Below are 26,886 nucleotides of genomic sequence, written 5' to 3' on the forward strand. Positions count from 1 at the left end.
CCTGGTCCTGGGAACAGCAAAGTTGGTCTTCACGCTACATCAAAAACCAACCGAGACCAGGATGAGGCGGAAAACAAGTTTATTGCAAAACGAATAAAAGTACACAAATGCGGGCGGGCGCTCACGACGACGCTGGGTGGAGCTACGGCTTGGATTTTGCCGCTCCTTCTCTGGACAGCCTGTCGGCTTCCTCGTTGCCTTTGTAGCCCGCGTGGCCGGGGATGTGCATCTGCCACGTTCAAAAACAATCTGATTTCAAATTGCACCAACATGTTTCTCTTTTGGTCCATAACAGCCCCCAGAAAGCAGGCATTTGCAAAAAATCTATGGGCGAGTTTTCTGAAGCGTACCCAGACCACCTCCAGCTGGCCGCAGAGGCGGTCCAGCTCTTCAAAGTCGTCTCTGTTGGTGACGCTGCCGCCCGACTTGAGCTGCCAACCGTTCAGCTTCCAGTTCTTCACCCACTTTGTGATGCCTAAGGACGAGGCAGTGCTTTGAGCGCCTTGTTTGGAGCGGGCAAGAATTGAAAAGCACTCACCGTTGATGGTGAACATGCTGTCTGTGTAGACCAGCAGCTTCTTGATCTTTTGATCGCTGGCCTGTTGCAGCGCCATGCATGCTGCCTGGTGCATACGCAAGCAAAGATATACATTTTCTAGTTTTTTTTTTTTTTTGTTAACACTTCCCCAGCCTACATTCCAAAACTTGCCTTGATTTCTGCACGTTGGTTGGTTTGTCTCCCCTGCAGTGGCTCGGCAACATTCCTGAAAAAAAAAAGTTTTTTTTTTTTTTTTTCACGTTGATGGATTCATAGCGTGCTGGAGTCTCCTCACAGAGGATGCTGGGGGCCCCAGTAGACGCCGATGCCGGCCCGAGCGCCGCGTCTGCCGTTGAAGGAGCAGCAGCCGTCCGTGTAAACCACCACGGCGTCGCCTGCGCGCACACACCACAAGAGATCTAAAAGTCTGAATTGCAGAAGGCACGCACAACCCCCCCCCCCCCCCCCCCCACACACACACACACACACATGCATTACCCATGTATGTGAATCCATCTTTGTTGTCCGAAGATGAGCTTTGGTTGGGTTTGATGCGCTTGGACGGCACGGAAGTCTCCTCCTGCTGCTTCTCCTCCTCCTCCTCCTCATCTTCATCAACGTGCCTTCTCTTCTTACCGAGCGGGATGTACTCCAAAGGCTCAGGACCCCTCTTGGGGAGCAAATAAACATCTGGTTCCACTGCTAAAGAAAAAACAAAAACAGGGACATCAGTAGAATATTCTCCAAAACAATGCTGCGCAGTCCTGACCTTTGGGTTGCTGAGGTACCGCAGAAGGTTGAATTCCTCGAACAAAAGCCCACGCGTCCTTCTCGGAGGCAAACTTCTTATAAGAAGCTGCTGGGAATTTGTCCACCTGGGCCTTACACTCATCCCTGCAAAGCAAACAAAATTGAGCCATTGAACATCTCTTATTTTGCTTGAGTAGGTTAAGATCTCAACTAGGAAATAGTCTCTCACCAGGAGTTGTAGACACCTGGTTGCAATCCTTTCCTCACGGCGTAGAAAAACTTCCCCTTGGCCATCTCGTCCACGGAGGTGTCACAAACGCTTCTCGTCAACGTCACTGCCCTGAAAAGACGAGCTAGTCTCAGCATGACAGTCAGCAAGTAACCGGCCGATTCACGCAGGCGGCTGCCATCTTGACGTGGACAAGAATAAACGGCCTGACCGCGCTTGTTTATTGGCAGAAAAACGATGCAAACGTCTGTTGACTAACTTGCAAGATGCCACTAAGCAGTGCTAATGCTATGCTAGCTCCCGGCTAGCTTTCAAGGATCAACTCATGCACGACACACGTCAAAACATGACATGCAGACGACAAGAAGACTGCTGCTTCTGCTGTGCATTTTATAGGTCTCCGTGAAGAATTTGTCTTCACAGATAAGACAAAAAAAAGTCCAAAGAGTGAGAAATGGAAAGTTCTTCGAGCTATTCTTCGACTGCACACCAATGTAGCAGCAGAGCGGAATTTCTGTGTCGCCGCCTGGTGGACAGGAGGCTTCACGTCAACCATCGCGGCACGGAATTCAATTTATACCGTTCGCCCATAATGCCATGATAATCTCTCAAATCTTTTCTATATTAAATATGAAATACAATAAAAAAATTACGGGTAGAGGCGGAGCGCTCGGAAATATTCTCGCCCAGGGAGAAATTCAGTGTAGAACGCACACAACTTTTTTCATTTCCATTTATTTGAAAACAGCAACTGATGTTCGTGTGCTTCATCGTACACACACGCACACGCATTTGTGAGAGTATTGGGATATCTACCAGCACGACACCGAACCTTCTTTTCATAAGCGCGTCACGTCTCCACACTCACCTGGCCTGCGCCAGGTAGAAAGACATTAGAAAAAAAAAGAAGAAAAAAAGACGCGCACAAACGCACGCACGCACGCACGCTCGCACGCACGCACGCACGCGTTCATACAAATGTATATTGTCGTCATTCAGAGACTTGGAATGACGTCAATAATAAATAATAAAAAACATATTTTTGAATACAAAAAAACTACTCGCACACTCTTCATGTACACGACATGTAGTATTTATATGTATATATGTACATTTAACGCTCGTTTTTGCCGATTCAAGCTAATTTTGAGAGAAAGAAGTTTGTTTTAAAAGTCAGACATACACAAGGAGAGGGAGGGACAGTTGAATTTGGGAAAATATTTGTAAAATGATTACAAGAAAAAGAAGCAGAGGGGCAGCGAGAAAATGTACAAGCCAAAAGGACTCAAGGCAAATGTATGGTTATGTTTCGATTATAGATTGAATCGATGAAGGCTAAATATTGTTGACCTACGTATGTTCAGGTTATGAATATGTATCACTGATGTCAGCAATAAAAGTATGTGTGACAGAAAAAAGCAGCCACCACAGAAATCAAAATGTACAATTTATCAAACATAGGAACAATATTCATCATCATAAATAGCATTATTCAATTGTTGTTGCTGTTGCTGTACACAAAAAAAAAAAGCCTTTTCACTCCTATAAAAATATGTTTTAGTGCAACCGTACATCAGAAGAATTTGTCACTTCACATCGCTTGTCCAGACTGGGAGGTGGCCATCAGAAAAGGAGGAGGGGGCGGGGCTTGAAGTTGATCAGGTGACTGCTGAAACGAGCACAAGCAGCCAGCAAAGGCACACGGGCGGATTATTATTATTATTTTTATTTTCAGCATTATTATTGTTGTTCTTATAAAGTACCACTTGACTGCCTTGAAGCTGGCCGGCCCCCCCACAACTGCACGCAGGCACGCACCTTTTTCAAAATGTTTAAATAACATCTCCCAACATCAATTGAGTGTGCTATGTGTCTGTTTGCATGTGTGTATGTCGTGTGTACATCCCCATGTGTGTGTTGATGTTTTTGTGTGTGCTTGTGCATGTGTCATTCCAGAAAGAAAGCGAGTCAATTGTGCAAAAAACGGAGTTGTGGTCATTTGTTTGCACGTCTACGAGCCGTCCGGCCTGCTCTGTGTGCCTTGCAAGGCGTCTGCGGGTGTCCGTGGCGAGGGGCAACGCGGGGGGGCGCTAAAGTGCTGAGCCCCAGGTGGCACCGGAGAGGGCGGCGAGCGCCCAGGTTGTCCTTCCTCCGCCAAGGAAGCAGAGTGTGGCGGCCCCCCAACGCGCTCCCGCCCCGCTGGCCTCCCGTCGCCGTGTTCGTCGGGGTCGATGCGCAACGAGGCGATGGCTTTGGTGCACGTTCGGATGCTCTCCTCTTGTTCCCTGACGACTTCCGCCACAAGGGGGGGAGACCCCGATGACGCCCCGCCTACTCTTTCCAAAGCGGCGGAGGCCTCCAGGCTTTCGACGTCCTCCGAAGAGCGCGGCGGAAGGCGAGATGCGGCCTGCTGCGCCCCCTGCTGGCCCAGCGGTGCGCTGAGTGACGTGGGCACAGCGTGGACCATCTGGATCCCGCCGATGGGAATCATCGGGAACGGAGACCGCACCTGACGCAAAAATAAAACTCACGGTATTTCTCACATCACAAACACACAAAAAACGGCGGCAAATAGAATGAAATATGGGAAATTCAATCAAATATAGGTATTTTTTCAAATAGTTCTTGTAAAAAATAAATGTAAAATAGTCACACATGAAGTACCTGCAGTTGTGAATGGAGAGGGAGGTGACTGAATAGGACCTGATGGGGTGGGCTGGATTGGTTACCATGGTTACCAGGATGCTCTAGCCCCCCTGGAGAACCTGGAACACATTCCTGAAATAAAAGCAACAATTTCAGTTGAGTTCCATACGAATGAGAAAACGTCGTTTTACACTGACTAGCCAGAGGAGGGCGCCATAGGGCAGCTTTGAGAGGGACGACATTGGACAGTCGAAACTGCACGGCTGGACTTACCGTGTCCATTTCGGCACCGGCGTTCCTGCGAGGTCCTCGAGGGCCCAAGTCCGCCTGACTCAGCAGCCCGGCGAGTTGAGCCGATCTCAGGCCTCGTGAGCCGCCCTGCTGACTGCAAGACGACAACAACAACACGCAACAAAGACGTTCAGTACACAAAAAAGCCACATGGCACCTACTTTAAGTTGACAGATTGTGACTGTTCTGACCTATGCAGGAGGAGGTGCTGATGAAGTCCACGACGAGGCGAGTGCGACCGTATCATGGCCTTGTGGCGCCCTCGTGGCGACAGGTCTCGCTTCCCGGGAGAGGTGGGGCGCGGCAAGGGGGCGAGCAGTGACATGTGCCCCCTCCTGGGGGATAGCTCGCGCCGACAAAGCCCCGCGTCCCGTTTGGGCGACAGGTGGCGCAGCGGCGACGCGTCCCGCCGAGGCGAGAGGTACTGGCGGCTTGACGGTGACGAGCAAGGCGAGACGGGGGACGGGCAGCCCGAGTAGTCCGCCCTGGGCGAGGAGAGGCGGGAAGACGGCGAGGGGAAATCTTGCGAGAGGTCTTGGTCCATTGGGGGTGGCGGCGGCGGGTGCTCTGGCGCCCCCTGCGGTGTGATGCAGATGCTAGGGAGGGTGGTGAAGTACCCAAAGAGAGGCGGGGAGGGCTGCGGGGCGCCCGTCGCCACGGTGACGGCGTACGGGCTGGCCGAGCGGGACAAGGTCCTGGGCGTGGAGTCCCCGTCGCAGTCGTCGTCCTCGTCGTCTTCGTCGTCCACCTCGTCGCCGTCTTCCTCCGAGTCGTCGGCGTCGGAGAACTGATGCTCCGTCGCGGCCTTGCGTCGTACGCCGGCTTCCTCGCCGACGTCTGCGAGAAGCAAACGCTGTCAACTTGTGGGGCAAATAAAATGCGGATGACGGGAGCTCTCAAATTGAACTCACCGGCGTCGTCGGCCTCGCCGTCGTCCACCAAAGACGTGGACACGCCCAACTCCAGACACTTCTTCAGGTGAGCTTTTGATTTCATGTGCTTGGTCAGATTACCTGCACACACACACACACACGGATTCGTGTAAGCGAAACGACCGACATTTGAGCGGCGAGACGAATTTGTGAGACAAAAAGGTCCACCTTTGGTCTTGAAGGCAAAGTTGCAGAACTTGCAGACGTAGGGCCGCACGTCGGTGTGCGTGCGGATGTGCTTCTTCAGCATGCTGGGCTTCTTGCAGCGGATGCCGCACTCTTCGCAGATGTACTTGCCCCGACCTCGCCCGCGCACGTACACGTAGTCCTCGTTGGACTTGTACCTGCACGGGAATAATAAAAAAACGTTACAGTCGGCAATACAAGCTAAAGTTATCCGAAACGTATTAAAAGCTGTCCGGCAGGCAGCAGGTCGTGCATCACGGAGGGGAAATTTCCGTCCCTTGTCGGAACACTGGAGAACGTCCAGACTGTTCCGACGGCGTCTGACTCACCGAGACACTTCCCGTCCCGTTTGTCCGGCTGGCAGCTAACGCCGGCCAGATGAACTTAGCGCGAGGAGCAACAAAGTTTTGGACTGGAGCGCAAACCGAGGTGGGAACGGATCTCGGCCGTAAAGCGAGGTACCCCCCCGTGAGATGGAGACACTCGTGAGAAAAAGCTCACGAGGAAAAGAACAATAGCGAGCCAGCTGTCTTTGTCTTTAGCAGACGTCTGTGGCTGACTCAAAGAAGGAGCTGGAAAAGTGCAAGTGGCGCTTTCAGCAGATGTCTTTCAAGTTCACTCGCGAGTCATTCGGGGCTCCAGATGGCTTCCTGTTCTAAATTCGAACGTACCCGCCTTCGAAGATTTTGATGCGAGTCGGCTCGGCGGCGCTGCCGCCGCGTTTGATCGACACGTCCTTCTCCGCGTGTTCCTCCTTCGGACGATCCTTCATCTTCCTTCCAAAATGGCTGACGTCCACCGGCATCAGCTCCGGTTTTAGCTACGGGAAAACAAAGCGCGTCATTCTCCGTTGAGCTCCTGGCGTGAGAAGAGTTGACCTTGCCAGCGTACCTGATCAAACCTGAGCTTCCAAGCCACGGACGACACGAGTTTCCCCGAACTCGGCGGCGACGTGTCGGCCGTGGCGTACAGGAGGTCGGTGCTCCTCCGCTGTTTGGACCTGAGCAGGGCCAGCGCCGCCTTGGTGCTGAGGTTGAGAGGGTTGGGATTGTAGGAGCTGACGCACCAGGAGCTGTAGATGGAGCTCCGGGGCTCGGCCTGAGCGCTGTTGGGTTTGGTGTAGTTGAGGAAACACCAGCTGACCCGGCTGTTGGTGCGCAGGCTCGGGAACTGGAAAAAGTGCTGAGTCTCGGACGCGTCGGCGAGCAGCAGAGTCCGTCCCGTCCCTCGGGAAAGTCCCGGACTCTGGTGGACGGCCAACTGAACCAGCAGGTTGGCCGCCGGGACTCGACCGGGCTGCTCGATGGCATCTTCTGCGTCGTTGAAGGAGACGGCGGTGCGGGACTCGTCCACGTCGAGCTCCTCGGGCGAGTCTCGGCCGCACGACCACGCGGGTGAGGAGTCCGTGACGATCTGAAGAGGAGGGGTGAAGCTTTCCTGCCGAGGAACATGGGGCCGGTGGTGGGCAGAAGAACGCACGGGAATGGGGACGGAAGCGGGCCCCTCCTCGAGCCCGCCGCTCGTGTCGGCGCCGCTCAGCTCCACGGCGCTCAACTCCTTCACCATCTGCCCAAACATCCTCTCCTCCTTCACCCGCTTCTGCTGCTTGGTCTCGATGAAGAGCTCCACGGAACTGGTGGGGGAGAGCATCCTCTTGCCGCCTCCCAGGCCGGAGCCCGAGGCGTCCGTGGTGGACACGGTACCCGAGGTTAGCGACAGAGGAATTCCCGTGTTGGGCCCGCAAGCTGAAGGCTTCCAGTGAGGTGGGCGCAGCATTGTTCCGTCCGTCTGTCCCAGGAAGTGCGCCAGGTTGAATCCCGCTCCGTTTGGACCTCCGTCGTCGCCAATTGAACCTCTCATCGGACCGTGAGCTAGCATCTGGCTAACGCTGGTGTACATCAAGCTAGCGTACGTCGGCACGTGAGTTTGTATGCGCACGGGAACCAGTAAAGGTAGAGAGCCCGCGTGGTTCTGGGTGGCGGCAAACATGGGTCGGATCTGCTGCGGCGTCCCTGCTGTGTTGTCGAAGGAGAGGGAGGTCGCCGGGTTTTGCTCTTGGTCCGGTTTTCCATCTTGGAGCAGCTGCTTCCCCGATAAACTATTAGGAGGTCGGTTGTGGAACTTGTGGAGGCTCAGCCGTTGTCTGGAAGTCTGATTGACCTCCTGACTCCAGAACAGAGCCGACTGCTGGTAAGAGAGGAATTGGGGAGCGCTGGGATGCTGTTGGATGACCTCCAGATGTTCTCCCTCGGACGAGGAGCCTTGCGTCTGCAGGCGATGCTGCACCGACCTGATAGCAAGCAAATGTAGAATTGTATTTCGAACAGAAGCGGCATTCTGCCCGCCCGGGACGCTCCTACCTGTAGTGAGGTTCTTCCTGCAGGCTGTCCTCGCTGATACTGTGCTGGAGAACGTGCTGCTGGTGAGCTCCTATGACAGAACCAGCGACTTAACTCCCACGCTGCTGGAGATGAACCGCATCGCCACAACTTACCCCCGAGTCTTTGGGTTCTGCCGGCCACGTTGCTGCTTCTCTGTGGAGGTCCGGTCAGGCCAAGCCACGCCCCTTGCTCCACACTCTCCTGCTTGATTGACAGCTCATATCCCCCTGGTTCCTGGACCACAGCCTCCGGGTGGACACTCAGGGAAGCCTGTAGAGGAGAAGATGAGGAACCGAGCTCTCTACGACGCGCTGGACGTTTCCGTTACCTGTCGGACGAGGAATCCACGTCGGCGCTCCTTCATGGCCGAGGCGCTGGTGTAGAGCTCCCCCTGTCTGGACGACGACAAGCTGCCGTAGTCGAAGGACTTGCTCCGCATTTCGGGCACCTCCGAGGGCAGCGTGTACGGCGCCTGCTCCGACGACGACCTTCTCATCTCCCTCTGCTGCCGAGCGCTGCCGGGCACCGTCAGGAACTCGGATGCTTTAGCTCCGCCTCCGCCGGGAACCGCGTCCTCCTGTGGGGGGGGGGGTCAAAGCAAAAACCAATTGATGCCTGTTTTGAATTTGCCGGGCTTAGCGCTGGCTACCTGTTTGGTGGGCGAGGCTAGCTTGAGGCCTTCGTCTCTGTCCAAGGATGAAGAGTGCGAGAGGTTGCTCTCCTGACTGGGGCTACGGGACAAGCTGGTGCAGGTGGACTCAAAACTGGACTCTCCGGATGAATGCTCCATGTCGGCCAGGCGCAGCCGCTTCTTCTTGGGCGGCAGCTTCTCCGAGGGCATCTGCGAGAGGGTGTCGCTCCTCTGCGGCAGCTGGAACTCCTCGGCCGGCTGCTTCTCCGGCTCCTTGGCCACGGGCGCTTCGGCGTCTTTCTCGTCCGTGACCCTGATCTCGGGAACTTGGATGTTGGGCTGGCGGACCAGTTTGTGCGAGACGTGGTAAGGCGTCCCGGGCGACGACGAGACGGAGGCCAAGTCGCCGTCGCTCTGCGGCTGGCGATCCATACTCTCGCTTCTCGCCGGGCCCGACTCCGGACTCAAAGCGTCTTCGAAGATATCCGAGTCGGACTGTTCCGAGTACTGGCTGGACGGGGCCGAGGGATGATACGCGGACTGCTCGAAGGACTCGGACTTGTCGAAGGAATTGGGTCGGCTGATGGAGTTGGTATGCTGGATGACGGAGATGACGTTTGCGGCCGCCTTCCTGCAGTCGGCGTCGGTAAACAGAGCCACGTCCTCGGAGCAGACGCTGGCGCAGGTGTCGAAGCTGTCCGACTGGCTCTGAAGAGAACCTTTGCCCGTGGGGGTGCCTCTGGACCCGTCCAGGCTGACGTAGTCTCCGGACATCTCCACGGAACCGCTGCAGCTGCTGTCGCCGTGGTCGGGGCTGTCGTCCTCGTCCCCGACGCTCTTCTTCCGCCTTTTTCTGGTGGCCATTTCCGCCATGCTGACTTTGGGCTCGGCCGGAGAGCGTTCGCTCAGCTTCTTGGCCAAGTTCTTGGCAGAACCCTCGGGGTCTCCCGTGTGGGTTTCGTGGGCTAAAAGTTCAATGGCCGCCTGGCGCTGGAGTCGACGGAGTCCCGGCTGATAAAGAACATCGTCCGACGTGATCATCTCGTCGAAGGAGTGGCTGCCCCGAATCCCCGAGGGGACGCTGAGGTTTTCGGGAGAAGACGTCGGCATGGAGTTGCTCCTGATGAGATGCCCGGAATCCGAAGGAGGTTCCAGAAGTCCTGAGCCGCTCTGACCGGGTGCGGCTGGATAAAGTTTGATGTCTCTGGACATGCCGCCTTCTCCCCGTAAACAGACGTGATCTTCAGAGATCTTGGCGACCGTGACAAATTGCCTGGACCTGGAGTTGGGTTGGTAGTACCACGTCCGACCGAACATGATCTCCTCGTACGTTTTCACGTTGGTATTGGGAGGGCTGACCTGCTGCTCGGCGCTCTCGGAACGCGAAAAGTAGCCCGAGTCGGTGCTGCCTTTGCTGTGAGGACTGAGCAGGTTGAGCGACTGCGTGGTGCCGCCGTCCCAATCCAGACCTTTCTTGTCGTTGGCTCTCAGAGCCAAACGCGGCTTGAGCGAAGGGCCGTCGTCCAGGGAACGCCCTCGTCTCCCGGCCAGCGACGTCAGCGCGTGGTGGGAACCTTGGATGTCCTGGAAGGGCGGACACTCCGTCCCTCGGGACTTGGGGACGATCAAGATAGGCACTTTGATGGAGCCCGCCGGCAGCTCCTCGGCCGAATCTGCGTACGCCGGTTCTGCGCCACCTGCACGAGAGCATGGATGAGAACATTCGTTCTGGATGAGTCCAGTTAGTTGAGCTTACCTGGACTCTTGTCGGCCTCAAAGGCGATCCGCGTGATGGGCTGGTCCTTGTCTGCCAGTACGGTGGCATCTTCCGCACCTTCCTCATCCGTGTCGGTGCTCTGCTCGCCGTCCGAGTGGACCTCCACGTCGCCCCCGGAGGACGCCCGGTCCACGTCGCCGCCGCCGCCGCGGGAAACGGCCAGCTCGGAGAAGGGGACCAGTCCGGCCTTGATGGCGTGAGCGTGGGATTTGCGATGCTTGTAAAGGTTGCTCTTGGTTTTGAAGGAGAAGCCGCAGGGCACGCACGGGTACGGCCGCTCCCCCGTGTGCGAACGGATGTGCTTCTTCAGGACGCTGGGCTTGGCGCAGGCCCGGCCGCAGTAGTAGCAAATGTACTTTCCGGGCTTTTTGGCCTTTGGCTCCTTTTTGCCGTAAGCCTCGTCCCCCGGGTCGGGGCCCGTTTGGGAATATGTGACAAAGGAACTGGGTAAACTTGGAGATTTTTGTCGGGGGAACCTCCCCCCCGCCGCCGCCCCAGCTCGGTGGGAGTGGGCGTGTCCCGGGTGTCCCACGGGGTACAGTTCATCTGATGGCAACTGGCCGGCGAAGGGCCAGGCGTGCGCCTCCAGTCCCGGTTGGGGTTTGGCTCCTGAGTGGAAACGCTCCGTCTGTGGATGCTGAGGGTAGGGCGGGCCCAGTTGGTAGGAGTAGCCCCCCGGGAAGCCCTGCGAAAGGGGCCCCTGGGGGTCTTGAGATGGCAGCGGGCCTCCCACGGCCCCCGCCGACGAAGCTCCGGATAGAAGCTTCCCGGCGTAGTTGCGTTGGGGCGCCGAAGTCTCCCGGTGCCTCGCTGCCGGCGGGTCGGCAAAAGTGCTCCGTTTGGCGCCGGCCGAGGGCTCGGACGCCCACTTCCTTTGCAGAGGCATCTTCTCCCGGGCCGGGTCCTTATTGGACTCGTGATCTTCCATTTGTGAGCAGCGGGAAGGAGGCGGGAGAAGCGCGGCGGGGCACACCACTTCCTCAACGTCCGTCGGCCATCTTGGCCCGACGTTGAATGCTGCCCATTGGCGGAAATGCGTCAAGTGTACAAGATAACGTCAGACGTCTCCTCCCATGTTGGTTCATTTGAAGCTCTTGCAGACGAGGATCCGCTCGCTCGCTAGCACCTGCGACACACACACACACACACACACACATTACAAAAACCACGTGATGAGGTTTGTCGTTTTGGAGCCAACGCTGCAAAGTCGTTGTCGTCAAGAGCAACCTTCTCGGCAAATGCGAGCGACTGGCTTTGCTTTATTTGGACTTTTTTTTTTTTTTTTTCTTTCACACCCATCTGCGCTTCTGCCTGTTCCGCCACTCGGCCCGCTCGCCCCTCCCCCCTGCGCTCTGTGACTCACTTGTGCACAGCATACCCACGCTGTTCCTAAAAAGACACAAAAGGCCGATATAAATAGCTGAGAGGAAGTGACGCGGGAGTATCATCGCGGGCGTGAACAAGTTGAAGAGCACCGATCAGCATCTTCTTTGGAGAAAGCTGATATTGCAGGACATATTTTCATAACAATGATGCAGGCAGCGGGCGCTATTTTTAAACACTTCCTTTTTTTTAGCCCAATCCAATTGCAACAAATGAGCAGCAACTTTAACTCGATCCATGCCAGGCGGCCATTTGGAATCGAAAAACATCAGTGAGTGAAGACTTTGCGTAAAAGCTTTTTGATGGCAATCAAACGAGCCTTCGATTTTGTGTCTCGGCCTGTTTTTTTTTTTTTTTTTTCTCACAGGAAATCAACATGGCGGCCGGCACGCTTGCTAACACGCAAAAATGCACACTAAACCAGAAGATTGCGAGCGTCAAGCTAAATGATAGTCATCTTTTTTGCAAATCTATTTCCTGTCTTATCTCGTTGCGTGTGTGCAAGTTTTGTTTTTAAATGGACGCATCAGAGTGCCACATACCAAGAGGTATGTCTGGAATTCCAGAGACACCAAAAATTGAATTTATTTTTATCGTCTGCGTGGCTTGAGGCATGGGCCAGCAAGCGAGAACCTCAACTGGTAACCTGAACTCAAGATCTCAGGTGGACAAATAATTCAATGGTCGCCAGTCCATCGCAAAAGCACACATTCTGGAGAGAAAAGCTGACACACACACACACACACACACACACGCGCGCACAAAAGCAGGGCTTGTGTTTCCGAGCGCGTTGTCGCACTTTGTGTGGTCAGACTGCGTTTAAATGATTAAAAGGCGTCACTAATGCTTTCCATTCACTGATTAACTTCTTTAGATGGCAAAAGGAAAGGGGGGGGGGAGAGCGGGGGCACGAGCCAGCGGGTGGAGATGGCGTGAGGGGTCAACGGAGAGCGGCTGGCACCGCTTTCTGGCTTGCTTCTTTTTGGCCCTCACTTATTGTTCCACTTCATGTTCCAGTTTGTTCATCTGTGTGTTTGTGTGTGCGCTCAAATGAGAAGAAGAAAAAAAAGATTTGAGTGGGTGCAAAATGAATGGGATGAACTTCACGTGAACTCGCACAAAAGCCGCGCACCGTGCTGCAGGTAAGGAAGTCGACTACACTCCTGGATATTTTTGGAGGACAAATGTGTGTGTGTGTGGGAGGTAAGCGGCTCAGTGTGTGCGCACGAGCGGGCGCGCGTGCGTGGGAGTCGGAAGTCGTCTGTGCGCCAAGGTCACCGTTGCCAAGCGCTTGTTATAAGCGCTTCCCTTGCGCCATTTAAAAAAGATCGGCTCCATCGCTGAAATTTCAGCTCAGAAGAAAAGTTCTGGAGAGACACGCCGAGTCCATATAGGGAGAAAAATGCGCTGCTGAGACGCCAGGCGGATTATGCAAGCGCACACAAATGTGCCTTGTTTTCACATCATAATGTTCCAGGCTGCTACAACGCGTGTGCGAGATTGTGTTCTTGTTGTCCTGCCAGCTTTGACTGAGTACACACACACACACACACACAGTCGGAAACACGAGTGACACGGCAGCGATTGAGCTTTTTTCCATGTTCATGATGATGTTGTGTGTAATGTGTCGCACACGCACAACATCTGTCACTTAGGAGAGGTGTGTGTGTGTGTGTGTGTGTGTGTTTCTGAGCTGAGGTGAGCCGAGGAGGGAAAAACAGGCGTCCTGTTGGTGTAAATTGCCAGTGGAAAAGAGAAGCCAGTCACATTTTCCACAGAGCTGCTGGGCCCAGCCTTGAAACTATTACACACACGCACACACACACAATGTGTGTGTGCGCGTGGCTTCATTAGATTTTCCACAACAGTGTGCAGAATCCTCCAGGAAGCACGATGGACACAGGGGAGGGCGCGCTTGTTTTGCGGACGCCAAAGGGTGGCCGAGCGGATTTGCTGACATCGGACCCAAACGAAATGTCCAAGCGCTCGCTAATCAATACAAGATTTTCCGTCGACTTTTACGGCCTTCGGTCATGTGATGTCCAGGTTCTTGGAGGAGCTTGGACTTTTTGGGACGTCCAAGCGCTACTTTTGTGAAATTGCTGGAGAAGTAAAAAAAGGAAGCGCTCCTTGAGAGGACAGCGAAAAGAAAGAAAAAAAAAAGGTCGGGAGGAGCTTGATGGGAAGCAGCGAGCGTCCCAGACGTCCAATGACATCATCACGCCCGGGCAGCGAGAAAAATGAGGACTGCTGTGATTTTCCAGCCGTAAACACGTGGAGATGTTTGGCTGGCTCCATGTGGGGGGGGGGGGGGGGCACTTCTCTTCATGTCATGCCTTGAAGCTTGGAACGAAAGGTCCTTCCTCTCCGCTCACCCCCTTTGCGTTTCGGAGGCCGTGTTGCCCGCCGTTGCATCACGGCCCAGCAGAACGTTTTTCATCGCCGTCATCCAAAAGGAGATGAAGCTCCCGACTTGCATCCGCCAGACATTTTCCAGCGGTGACAAAACGTGACAGCTGTCGGAGACGCTCGACAGTGTGTGTGTGTGTGTGTACTTTAGTCTGTGGAGGCAGCAGGTGAATGACTACTGTACACACACACACACACACACACGTCTCACCCACTCAGTGCTAATATCTCCCTCCTCTCACATCCGATGAGCAGCAGGTAGGTAGGAGGTGTGTGTGTGTGTGTGTGTGTGTGTGTGTTCCTGAGTGCATGTGACTAACATGCAGCAGTGAAAAGCGTCTAACTTAAAAGATGAAACATGTTCGCAAGGTGTCGTCGCCGCTCGTCCAATTTGCTTCATTTCCACGTCACTAAATCACATCTGACTTTTCCATTCCGCCGCCTCCTAAATTTCTCTTTTTGGGCCCATCAATCTTTTTTTTTTTTTTTTTTTGCTTGGCGACCATTCCTCACCTTCCGGCTTTCTTGAATTAATCACGGCGCACGCTCGTTAAGCCACCTCCGCGCGGTTAATTCATCAGCGCCGCGCCTTAATGAACGCTCTCAAATTGCTCAACCTGTTTGGATCTTAATTAGTCGCTTGGCCGGCGGGCCCGACAGGACCATTAGGTGGGACGAGGCCGCCGCCGCCGCCGCCGCACCACCCGCCACTCTAATGGGACCGCTCAAATATTTATTAGCATATTTATAGGCCGGGTTTCGAGTTTGGGAGACAGGTCGGGCGCGGGTGGGGTTCGAACCGGGAACCCGCGACGCTGACCACCGGAAAAATGGAATATTGTCATGAAAAATGGAGCATGAAATATGATGGCCAAATTACAATCAGCAGCAGAAGGAAATTTAAAAGCTGAGCGTAGATCAGCGCCTGGAGGGAAACTCAAGATGGATGGTCAAAAAAGGCGCCTGGCTAGCGAGCTAGCATGTTAGCGAGCGAGCGAGCGAGACGATCCGGAGGGCCGCCGAGGAATTGTGTGAAAAGAATTTCAACAGAGCACAGGATGACAAGCGCATGACATCATCGACAATGTCGCGTTGGAGGCCGCGCCGGGGGAAGTCGAGAATGAGGAGGATGAAGATGAGCCAGCCAGCCAGGAGTGAAAAGAAAAGAAAAGAAAAGAGAAGAGAAGCAAAGAAGGAAGCGAGTCAAAGTCAAGTCAGAGTTGAGGGACTGGGTGGACCCAGATGGGAAACACATGCCGTCACACGTATGTGATGACCTCTTGACAGCAGATGGAGAGATGACACACGCGCACGCACGCACGCACACACACAATCTGTCACGCAGCATATTTCCAACGCTCGGCATGCCGACGACAGCGTATCGACTCCATTTTGTCAAGTCGGTATCGGAAGGCGGCGAGCCGCAGCAGCTGAAGGCGGGGTGACGGCGCTCACCGTGGCGACCGACCGCGTCCTCCCAGCAGTGACAAAAAAGTCAAAGCCGTTGTGCAAGGCGCTCCGACTTTTGACTCGTACGTGAGTCAGCGCGGCTATTCTGGTAAAAAGGAGGACGGCTTGATGGGAAATGCACACAAGCAGGTGATTTGCGAGGCGCTTGCAGTTTACATATATGGAACATGACTTATCTTCAATAAACATCATCACGCTAACATGAAATATGGAGCTCAAGCAAAAGTATTGAGACACCCACAGGAAGTCAATATTTGTACAAAATTGTATATGTGGCAAACTCCAGCAACTCAAGAAAACGACCAGCTTGGTAATGAGCCGAGTTGGATTGTGTATTTTAGTCGCGTTGCGTCAAACGAACGCGAACTCATGACCGTTACGGGTCATAAATCTAAACGCCAGTTGACGACAGCCGCAGTGGACACCAGCACAAGTGGACCTCAGCCCAACATCTGCAGCTGCACACAAATGCATGGAAGCCAATAGGAGTGAATGCGTGTGTGTGTGTGTGTGTTGTCGTGGTAGGTAAGCTCCTGAAAGACTTTATGTTTTGAAAAAAAAAAAGCATCCAGAGCCCAATTGAGCTGTGGCAAAACTTTTTCTTGTTTTACAACCGACTCGAGTTCCATTTCTGCCTGCGGTGGCTCGCTCGGCATTCAAAGCGGCTCCTGTGCAGTTGTTGTTTGGAAACAGGACAACTGCAGAGAAGTTACCTGATCGTTTTGTTGGAGCTTGCTGGGCATCATTGTGGGAAAGAGAAAAAAAAAAACAAAAGCGGTTTTGTGTGGAGCATTCTTGGTGTTTACGAGCCTCGCATACTTCATGGCACCCACTAAACGCCGCAGGTCGCGCACGCAGCCCACGCCGGCCGGGGCCGAGAGACGGAAGCGAGTCATCGGGCCTTCCGCATCAGCCCAAAGCGTCAAGTTTGCAAAACACACTTTGTCATCTCAACATCAATTTTGTTCTGCTGGCGGTGCTCAAGAATGCGGCTGGGCGTCGCTGGACGTGATGACGTCACGGTAACCGCGGTAACCATCAACACATCTTCTCACCATCGACCAGCACTAACGCAGATGAAGGTTTTCGAGAAGTAGGTCACCGGTGGGGGAGTTGAGAGAGGTGCCGAGGGGGAGGAGGGAGTGAGGGAGGGAGGGAGGGAGGGAGGGAGGGAGGGAGGGAGGGAGGGAGGGAGGGAGGGAGGGGGTCTTGAGTTTTAGTCCTCTCTCACACAAACATACAAACCACAGAGGAATTTCCTCGTTTCATATAAAACTGATAATGGGATGTGTCCCAGCGGGAGTGGAAAATCAGAGGTGACTTACGAGCTGCATTCCAACATGCAGTGGACACTCCCTGGACTGGCGCACACACACACACACGCACACACACACACACTCACACACACACTCATCTAGTTTTACATGAGGGAGGAGAGGGAAGGCAGCGGCCTTTGGCAAAGTGCAGTCAAGTTTCCACGTCTTGAGTGGGCTGCTAAATGCATCCCGCCTAGCCTAGCTTAGCCTCACGCTTCCCGGATCCGAGTATGTGTGTGCGCGGTCCTGGCACGGATGGCAGCACAGACGGCGCGATGGCGTGATGGCTTTCTACCTGCGGGGGGAGAGATGGACGCATGCACGGCCAGCGTGGCGTCAAAGCTGGACGGCAAGGTGATGCCGCCACCTGTCCCTCAATGTGTCTTTGTGCTTTCAATTTTAGGCTAAAACAAACACACACACGAAGCAGTGCACCCACGCACATGCACACAAAACGTGCACAGCAGGGCCCAAGGCCTGAGCACATTTCACTGTCTGAGAATTTGTGAATGGAAAAATGCTTTAACACACTTGGCGCTCCAATGTGACTTCCTGTGTGTGTGTGTGTGTGCCCACATGAGTGTTTGTGTGTGTGTGTGCGCAATGATGGAGACTGTCACACACTGTCAGCAATGTCTGCTGTGTCACCACGACAACAGCAGACTAGGCCACGGCCCCCACTTACGCAAACACACACAGACACACACACACTTGCAAAAACAAACTGAAAGCTGTGGCTAGCATGGTACAGGTATAGCATCATATCCCTCCTTTCCCCCCATCGCCACGGCAACAGACGTGTTGTCTCACTTCCTGTCTTTTTTTCATGTCTCACACACACACACGCACTTTTCACTTCCTGTCCCCAAAACGAGCTGTCATTCATCCACTTTGCTGCCTGTCCATGCACCTTCTCTGGCTTTCTGTTTACATGTGCTTCACCAGGCAGTGTGTGCGTGCGTGTGTGTCTGTATGTGTGTGTGCATGAGTGTGTGGGAGCCCTAGAGAAACACTCGTCTTGCCACAGGAGTAAAGCCCAGGCATGACGCAGAGCCAGAAATAGACAGAGCGGGCCCCGTGTGAGGGGGTAATCGGCCGGAAGCCGCTCCTGGCACTTTTGCAACGACCGCTTGATACACACGTAAGCAAGTACAACAGGTTTGACAGAAAGATCCATCAGCATTCTAATTATTGTTTGTACTTTCTTCAACAAGATTGGCGCCTATTGTCACTCGGCGATGACAAATCAAGATTGACACTTTGTCTATCTGAGGGTGCGCCGCACGCTAAACGTTAAAAGTGTAAACCGCAAAGGTTAACTTGGGCAAATTGTGCTCCAGCTCGTGACATCACAAACTAGGCCACGCCCCATAAAGGCCCACATGAATGAATGAATGTTTTTTGGGGTTCTACACAACAGAGCATTGCAATTTATTGCAATTTTCTCTACTTGAGTCTACATCCTGAGTCGATTCGAATCCGAGTCGTGTGACTCGAGTCCCCCGGCCTCTGCCCGTGTGTGTGTGTGTGTGTGTGTGGGGGGGGGGGGGGGGGGGGAAGCACAAACACAAAAGTTGCCGCTTGTTTGTTTGCTTTGGCGACGGCAGCGAGCGACGGCGACCACTCCGAGTCACACGCGCTACACTCTTATGCAATAAACAAACACACACGCACACACACAGACAGCTGTGCCTGATTCCAAGAATGTTAGCTGTCTTTTTAGTCATTTGATTGCGAAATTTAACCCTCACCAAATTTTATGGATGATACGTCACATTTGTTTCGGAGCTTAACTCGGCATCACGTTGAACGAATCACCTCGCTCGCTTGCTCTCGGCCTGCGTGCGTGCGTGAAACTCGACACGAGATGCCGTGGAGTCTCTGGGGGTCTCCCCGGGGGGGACCTAACATGAGAGCGGCTCTTCCGAGTAATTTTAGCAGCGCGGGGGCAAGGCCGAGGCCAGCTGACGAGCGGAGACGGAAGAAGATTTGCTTTGTTTGTTTTTTTGCCGGAGGCCGACGTGAGTCAGCACGTGAAGAAGCGCCGAAGCGCATCGCTGGCCGACCGCTGCCCACAATCCAGAGCGCTGACGAGACCGACTCACGTGGTGAGTCATCTCCAAAGCAGACCGGTCTCAACGGCAACTTCTCAAATGGGCTAACCCCCCCCCCCCCCTCAAAAATATGCAGAACAAGTGCGTGCTTGTGGCTCAATTGGACTTTTTACCAAGGATTGGGAGGAACTGCCACTAACCGGGAAGACCGTTTGGGAATATCCGTAACAGCCAATCCGGATCTTGAACGTGCCAGCGCTCGCTTAACTCATTAGTGCGCCGGCTTATCTCGTTAGGCCGCTATCGATCGGCCGGCCGGCCGGCGTGATCGATGCCAATGACTCGGGCGCAGTTTGTTGTTACGTAACCTCGTTAGCGCAAAGTCAAAGTCATTCCGAGGTCAGGCGGGCTCCCTGTTGTGAGCTGATTTTATTTTCTCCTCGTAGGTTGTTTACTACTTTCCTAATGAATTGTGGGAGAATAAACAGGGTTTTGCTTTTTTGGCCATTTATTTTGTGGGTAATCAAGCTGACTGCGGTTTTGTGAGGACCAATAAAAAAAATGTGGTGACTGGCTGAGTCACGTTGCGCTTCCAACAGAGGAAGAAAGAAAAAAAAAAAAAGGGCACATGCATAACAAACTTGTTATTTGGAGGCCTGCAGAAAAAACAACGTGATTTCAAGATGAAATCAAAAACTTTACAAATCCTTTTTGTGGGCCTATGAAGTGCTGCGAGAGAGAAGGAAAATACTCTGGGCGGGTGCCGCAGTTCACTCAAGGTCGCCTTTTGGGGATTTAGGGCTCGACCTGAGGCCCGACTATCGCTCCGCCGCTCGTCCGCATCATCGCAACAAAAAGCTCACCATCGGTCGCCCACCGTGCGTGCTCACCTCCACTCCCCCCCCTCCCCCTTCCGCTCAGCTTCCCGGCGATGTAAACGCAAACATCCCGTCCCGCTCTCGCTACACGACGGCAGCCGCGCCGGCCATCAAATATGCATCCAATTACGTAATCGCCGTTACGCAAGCCCACCAAAAACATCCTCAACGTGCGACAAAAAGTGGAGCCAACCACTCCACTTTATGTGTGAGAGGTCACGTCAACATCTGTGAAGGCTTTGACTTTTGGTCTTTTCCCACGTGCCTAAATCCCAACAACACACACACACATGCACACACGTGCACGGCAAAATAAAAGGCCTTGCCTTGGCTTCGGCCTGCACCACAAAGCAAACAGGAAACCTTAAAGTGCTGACTGGTGCTCCAGACAGAGGATGAAGATAAACGCTCCAAGTGTTGACTTTGTTTATGTCGCTACTCCTACACACACACACACACACACACACACACACACACACACTCAAGCCACGAGATGGGCAAATCCATCCACGCGCATGACACGATTCCGATCTGGTATTGTGATTTCGAAAACTTCTGTCTTGTTCCAGTTACAAGAAGGACTTTGCAGTCCTTTGAAGAGGACTTCTCAGAAGATATTTGCAGAGATATTTTAGGAACTTCACACTGTCTGTTGGGAATAAGACGAGATGTAGGACACACACACACACACACACAGGTATGATGACACCAAAGTGTGACTAAATTAATTTGAGCTGTCAATGACTTGAGAGGAGGAAAGACAGAGCGAGACCTCACGCTGTCAACTGGCAGAAGAAAGAAGGATTTTCAGTACTTTTTTTTGGTTTGGGGATAAAAGAGGACACGAGGAGGAGGAAGAACACGAGGGATGGGAGGGGGAGCGGCGTTAGCACTGACGGCTAATCCGAGTCGCAATGCCAACCAGGCCCAAGCTGCTTTTTTTTTTTTTTTTAATGGCTCCAAAAATATGTCAGCGGCATGAGATTAAGCTTAGCGGTCTGAAGATGGAAATATGACAACCAAAAGATGCCGGAGGACATTTTGGATGACAGAAAGGTCCAATCGGCATTCGCACCAGGACCAAGGGAAGGGTTCTGCTCCACGCACCTGCTGGAGCTCGCCTGGGCTCGGCTTCCCGCGTGGGGACAGGAAATGATGTCATCCAAATGACAGCTTTGCTCCCCTAAGTGACCCCTCCAAATAACAGCGTTCTTCTCTTCCTCACGTCAAGGCCCGAGGCGCCCGCCAAATTTCTGCTCTCTCCCTCCGTCTGTCCCTCTCTCATCTCGGCCAGCGAGCCGTGGCGGGGCCTCGCCACCTGTTCCCCAGCGGCGGCGAGAACCGGGAAGATGAGGAGGCAGGAAGGCCAAAAAGCCGGAGAGAGAGGTGGAGGAAGAGAGATTTCATGCAAGGCTGACAGGAAGTGTTTGGGCTGCGCAAGCCTTCATTTGCATATCAGACGACGCGGAAGTGATGCGTGCCACCCTCAACCAAGGCACGGGCACTTTTCATACGATTTGAATGGCAGAACAAAAGCTGCAGCCGCGAACACAAAGCAGCGTGGAGGAAAAAGGAAGAAGACAAGTTGGCGCCGACTCCGCATCAAACCGTGCTCCGTGTCTCTTATCTCACACGCACGCCAACCTTGCTTTTTGCCCTCCTAGTCACCTCGCCTCCTTGCCACCTTGCCTCCTCCACAGCAGCTGGACTCCTCGAGACTTCTCGCCACCTTCCGCGCCACGGCGGAAACAGGAAGCGGACAAATTGCCGTCGTCCGGGGCAACTGTCTTGTGCCACCAGTCAAATGATGCCCATCTGTTATCTCGCACGCGGACGGACGGACGCGCAAAAGTCCCGCCCCCTGCGTGCCATTCCGTCAAGGGCACAGCTTGCAGCTGTGCTATCAAAAGCACCATCGCCATGGCAACTAAATATACACTTGCTCCTCACCTCCTGCCGCTTTTTCTTTCACAACACACTTTCTTGAGTGCCCGAGAGTGTTTGCGACTGTGCGAACGAGACGGAAAGTTTAAAAATAGAATTTCAAAACAAAAGGAAAGGATGTCAGTGCAAGAGGACCGTTTGCCAAGATTGTCATGGCAACCGCTAACCTGTTAGCATCCAAATAACTGACCCCCCTCTTCAAAAAACGAATCATAAGAAAGGACGGATGGAGCAGATGGAGACATGCGGGGCGTCATGGCAACCGCGTGCAGAGTCGCTACACGCAATCGCAACGTGGCACAAAGTGACAAACGCACACACAAACACGCACGCACGCAGAGTTGTGTTGAGTTGTTGTGATCCTACCTGATTGCGGTCCTGTGGTCCAGCCCAGTAAACACGCTGACAGGTTCGGCTGGCTGGAGGACACACAAACAGTCCAAATATTAGGAACTGACATTTCGCTTGCAAGCAATATTTGGGCCCTGAAAAAAAAAAAAGGAGCTTGCCATTAAAGTTGTCATGAAAAAGGACCCGCTCATCAAAAGTTGAAACAAACACACACGCACATGCGAGTATTTTTACTTCCTTCGCTGCTTGTGACCTCCCGTTTCTACAAACACTTTGTCGTCTCCCCTGACGTGCTATAAATAATAAAAAATAAATAAACACACAAGGGACATTCTGCTCTCACATCATCTTTTTGTCATTTTCAGTCCATTTGTTTGAGTTTGAAAGCCGCTGGGCTTTCTGGTGCATGTCGCCCGCTGGGACGCGACGGCTTTGATACTCCCTCCCAGAAGCTTTTCAAACATCTCGTGTGTGTGTGTGGCCACGTATGCAAATGAGTCAACCTAATAAGATGACAGCAACTACTGTGGGCAAGAACACTTCATTAGGGACACGTAACTCATCAATGGCACTGAATGAGTTAAGTGGATTTTATTTTTTTTGTATTTATACTTTAGGCCCGAATGTAATTGTGACTAAGATGGTCTCATTTGTTTTTCTTACCGAAGTCTGGTATTAGAACAGGAGTGTGCCGGCTTTATCCACTGCATGTGTGTGTGTGTGTCAATAATTCAGCCAGTGGCTCTCGGGTTCCTCTGGAGCTCGCTTACGCGACGGCCAAAAGTTTGCCGAGGCACTGAGGGCCAGCGAGATGAGTTACAGTCGGCCTTTGTGGCGCGCACGCACCGCCGCCGTCGCTTGGAAAGTCTCGGGCCTGCCAACAAGTTTCCTCTTTTCTCGCTTTATGTCCCGCCGTGGCGGCGGCTGCGTTACGAGATGCCGCCTCTCGCGCAACAATTGTCCGCTTAACGGCTCACTTACACATCATTAGCGACACTGATAAGACTTTGTGAGGAGCACAAAGGCTAACCTCTTAGCGTAGCATAGAGCTCACGTGTGGGTGATGAACGGATCACAAAGCAACAGTAGATATTGTGTCGTCCTCCAAGAATGCAGCAGACATTGTGCTGAATCAAAACAAGACTTTTGCAAACATCTGCTTTGACTTTGGAAAACAATGATCATCTTTTTGCTTGTGGATTTTACAGGACATAGCAGCAAATTCTGTTGCAATCTGAAATCATATGCGCATTTTCCATAAAGGGAAGAATAGCTAGAGAAATCATTCGATGCGCTGAGTGATTCATTGGAAGAAAAAAAAAAGTTTGAAGAAATGCTGCCACTTTCGCGTCATCAAAGCGCTTGTTGTGCAAGAAAGGACGGACGTCAAACGGCAGCGGCGGGTCGGCGAAACGTCGGCCGCCTTACCAGGCCATCTGCCATTTGGAGGAAAGCACAAAGGCCGTCATTAGTGGCTGCCGCAATTGGCCGTTGGAACCTCGCTTCCATTTTCTGCGCTCCTCATTGTTCTGCTTTCGAATTTGCGCTGACCGCAAAAATGGGATGGGACTAAACAAAAAAGAAAGAAATAAAATACCACCCAGATTCCTCATTGATGATTTTTCACTGGAACTGCTGTGTATATAAAAAAAGAAAAAGGAAAAAAAAGCCTGCTTGTCTCATCTTAATTGGGGCTGGGCCGTAAATCCTCCGCTCCCGTGTTTGCACAGTGAAATCATTGCGCTGTGGGTATATTTGCACTCTTTCAACAGTTAGCTGCACGCCTTCCAACAAGGTCTTTTCCCTTTGTTTGCTACTTATGCTCTTCATTGAAGAATTATTTATGTCTGTGCTAAAGGAGATGTGCGAAGAAGCATTTTGTTCTTCAAGCTCACGCGTGTCTTAAAGAGGGGACAAAACAAAACTTTTTGTTATTTGCCAAAACCGTCAAAGTGGAACATTAGTCAAAATGTTGTTGTTTTTTAGGGGGGGGGGGCGGCATTATTGGCCCTGTAATTTGATTTAGAAGATAAACCACTACGCCCGAGGAAAAACAACCAACAAACAGCAGTCATCATGGAGTGAGCGAACATGACCGACAGCATCACTGACTGCTGGATAGGACATTTCCTCACCAAGATCAATGACAGAGCCAAAACACAAATAAAAGCAAATATAATTTACATTTGCATCATTCCTGGGCAGCTGAGTAACGTCCATACGGCAGTTTTCGGCATAAATGTGTTCAAAAAGTATCAAGAAAGACTCGAGCGCCGCAAGGACGCGGCGGCCGTCCGTCTGAGTCTCCCCAGCTGGGGCCCTTCTCTCAACGGCAACACGTCATGGAACATTCCCGGAACCAGCCAGCGCAGCGCACCACCCACCCACCCACCCACCAGCCTGGCTGCCTCAGACGCTCTCTCGCAGAGGAAACAAACAGTACACAGTTGCAAAGTCACCACCGATAGTCAAGCCTTTTGCCGACGCAGACCCACAAAAAGTGCACACAATCACGCCACAAGCGAGGGCGCCCCAAAAGGTCAAGGGAAGTCCAACAACACCAACTCGCGTCCGTCATACGAGTGGCAAACCATCAGTGTCGAGCGGCTGTCAAGTGGCCGCCGATCGGGGCCCGTCTCCCGGCTCGGCTTCCGGGCTCAGCCCAGGGCTGCCTGCGGAGCCAGGGAGCCAGCCGGCCTGTGCGGCGGTGGCGGCGACGGCGGCGGCCGCCCACCCGCGCTCGGCCGTGCAAATTCCTCGGTCTGTTACGCAACGCTGCTAATCTGCATGCAGGGCAACGCGTGCCCGGGGTATTCCCCACTGCACCGCTGTGAACTCGCCTGCCCCGAACGGCTCGCCCGAGGAGGAAGCCTCCCTCCGACGCGGCCGGGAGTCCGGAGGGGAATTCGGCGGAGGGGAAGGCGGCTCTTACCTGCCGGGAGCGGGGATGACAACAAGCCGCCGCGGTGACGCGAAGTCCCTTCCGGAGCTTGACACCTCTCGGTTCGCCTGCTGGACCTCCGGAAGTCGGACGACGGAAACACAGACGGAAGGCGGCGGCGTTGGCGGCGAGGAATCCACGGAAGAGCCGCGCGAGGGAAAGTTGCGCGTAAAAACGGAAGAAATCCTCCCGACCGGATTTCTGGTGCCGGAGCTCCGCCGCCGCAGTCAGCCACACGGCGAATGCGAGCGTGTGCGTGCGTCAGAGTGAAATCCGGAGACACACACGCACGCACGCACGCACGCAGGCAGGCAGGCGTGCACGATCACGCGCACACGGGGTTATTCCAAGCGCCACTTCCCAGAATAGCAGCAGCGGCGAGAGGGAGTGACAGATAGACACACTCCGTGTGTGCACGCGCACGTGTGTGTGCGTGCGTGGGCGTGTTTGTGTGCGCGCGCGCGTGTGACGTCGTCGGATCCCCCAGCGCGCAACCAGGGCAGAGCGAAGGGAGGGGAGGGGAGGGGAGGGGAGGAAGGGGGAGCACTGGCCGAGGACGACGCTCTGTCTGCCGGCTTAGAGAGAGCCGGATTCCCCGGTCACCTCTGGAGCAACCTGTCTGCCTGACTCAACTGTCTGCCTGCCTGCCTGCCTGCCTCACTGTGCGACTTGCTTCCTGTGTCTTGGCCGGTCCAATCCAGATGCATTTATGACTCCAGGCTGGCTCAAGTGCCATATTATCTTTTGGGATGTAACACTAACATTCGAGTCGCAAAACAATAGGCACACGCCGTTGTGCTACTGACAAGTGCATTTTTCAGATCCTGAAAAATTATTTATGTGAAGGCAGCAAAAAATCTCAAACTCACCAATAAAAAGACATGATGAATGCATTTGGAGGTTAGACCATGAGAATTCGGACCATCTCCCCAGTTGCCTCGTCCAAGTGGGCGTGTCTTGCCAGAAGATCACCTAGCAACAAACACAATAAGTTACCTGAAAGATCATTTTAATCCTGTGGGGTTTTTTTTCATGAGGGGGAGCAGGGGTGCAGTATTGCTCCAGTTAAGTTTGGGCAGCAAGGGCAAAGTCGTGTGTCCTACATACAAAATTGTTCCACCAACGTGACTTTAGTGTCAACTGATCCACCCTTGTCATCATGAGTTCAAATGTAATGTCTAGATGGACAGTAGGTCAAATATTCAGGTCAGGGGATTTCCAAAGATGAGCTACTGGGGAGGAGAAGAGAGGAGGAGGGGGGGAGGTGCTCCCGGAGTGGGGCCTTCTAAAAATACGCAGTCTGGTATGTGGGGTGAAAACCCGCCGCATGTCTCGGGACGGAGGAAGAAGCACGGACGCATTCCGAGACGAGCAACAAAAGCATCCGGATCGCACAATGCTGAGCAAATAAAACATCATCAAATATCAGAAGGAGGAAACCAGTTCTTGTGTAAGTATTGTACATTGTTTGTGTTGGATGCGTGCGTGGCTTTTGGGGTGTGAGTGTTTGCTTGTGAGCTGTGGCCCGCAGCAGCTGCTTACCCCAATGCGAGGGCATCACGCAACCTTCCTTCCTCCATTGTTTTTTTTCAACTGAAGGATAAAGGTCACTTGCGAGTCAAATTTCTCATCACAGCTTCTTTTCCCAAGTCAGCATCTGAAAACCACACTTTGGAAATGCAGAGCGTGTGCGCGTGTGTCTGTTTGTCACGTTGTGGTCCAATGAGCTTCTGTGGCGAGCGAGAACCTTGTCATTTTCCTCACAGCGCGCAGCCAAAA

At 53.3% G+C, this 26,886-nt stretch overlaps 2 protein-coding genes across 3 annotated transcripts; both read right to left on the reverse strand.

Moving 5' to 3' along the window:
* Positions 1-62: 62 nt before the first annotated feature.
* Positions 63-2,042, reverse strand: rnaseh1 (ribonuclease H1). The gene is made up of 8 exons (XM_049756073.2): positions 1,518-2,042; positions 1,308-1,432; positions 1,037-1,240; positions 834-933; positions 706-764; positions 539-619; positions 351-475; positions 63-229 (listed from the first exon to the last, which is right to left on the reverse strand). Exons 1-8 carry the CDS (start codon positions 1,652-1,654, stop codon positions 143-145), a joined length of 918 nt encoding a protein of 305 aa, XP_049612030.1. The 5' UTR covers positions 1,655-2,042; the 3' UTR covers positions 63-142.
* A 909-nt stretch (positions 2,043-2,951) lies between these two features.
* hivep2a (HIVEP zinc finger 2a) lies at positions 2,952-25,607 on the reverse strand. Of its 2 annotated transcripts, none has more exons than XM_049756065.2 (15): positions 25,099-25,607; positions 22,182-22,234; positions 10,341-11,487; positions 8,603-10,281; positions 8,282-8,530; positions 8,067-8,223; positions 7,933-8,002; positions 6,464-7,862; positions 6,244-6,392; positions 5,555-5,730; positions 5,366-5,467; positions 4,646-5,291; positions 4,437-4,548; positions 4,182-4,295; positions 2,952-4,026 (listed from the first exon to the last, which is right to left on the reverse strand). In XM_049756065.2, the coding sequence occupies exons 3-15, from the start codon at positions 11,287-11,289 to the stop codon at positions 3,529-3,531; spliced, it is 6,300 nt and encodes a 2,099-aa protein (XP_049612022.1). In that variant the 5' UTR covers positions 11,290-11,487; positions 22,182-22,234; positions 25,099-25,607; the 3' UTR covers positions 2,952-3,528. The 2 variants fall into 2 exon arrangements, with proteins under 2 accessions (XP_049612022.1, XP_049612023.1); XM_049756066.2 differs by having other exon boundaries at positions 22,182-22,300.
* Between the last annotated feature and the right edge of the window lie 1,279 nt (positions 25,608-26,886).

Source organism: Syngnathus scovelli, chromosome 20, assembly GCF_024217435.2.
Source record: "Syngnathus scovelli strain Florida chromosome 20, RoL_Ssco_1.2, whole genome shotgun sequence".
Classification (NCBI taxonomy): domain Eukaryota; kingdom Metazoa; phylum Chordata; class Actinopteri; order Syngnathiformes; family Syngnathidae; genus Syngnathus; species Syngnathus scovelli.

Bases quoted from the DNA above. Each gene is read 5' to 3' on its own strand.
- rnaseh1 (XM_049756073.2), bottom strand. From the start codon at position 1,654: ATGCTGAGACTAGCTCGTCTTTTCAGGGCAGTGACGTTGACGAGAAGC. The intron at 1,433-1,517 runs GTGAGAGACTAT...TTTGCTTTGCAG, and splicing joins CCAGGTGTCTACAACTCCTG to GGATGAGTGTAAGGCCCAGG. The intron at 934-1,036 runs GTAATGCATGTG...GTGTGCGCGCAG, and splicing joins AGATGGATTCACATACATGG to GCGACGCCGTGGTGGTTTAC.
- hivep2a (XM_049756065.2), bottom strand. From the start codon at position 11,289: ATGGAAGATCACGAGTCCAATAAGGACCCGGCCCGGGAGAAGATGCCT. The intron at 5,731-6,243 runs GTACGTTCGAAT...ATTCCCGTGCAG, and splicing joins ATCAAAATCTTCGAAGGCGG to GTACAAGTCCAACGAGGACT. The intron at 5,292-5,365 runs GTGAGTTCAATT...TGCTTCTCGCAG, and splicing joins CGGCGAGGCCGACGACGCCG to ACGTCGGCGAGGAAGCCGGC.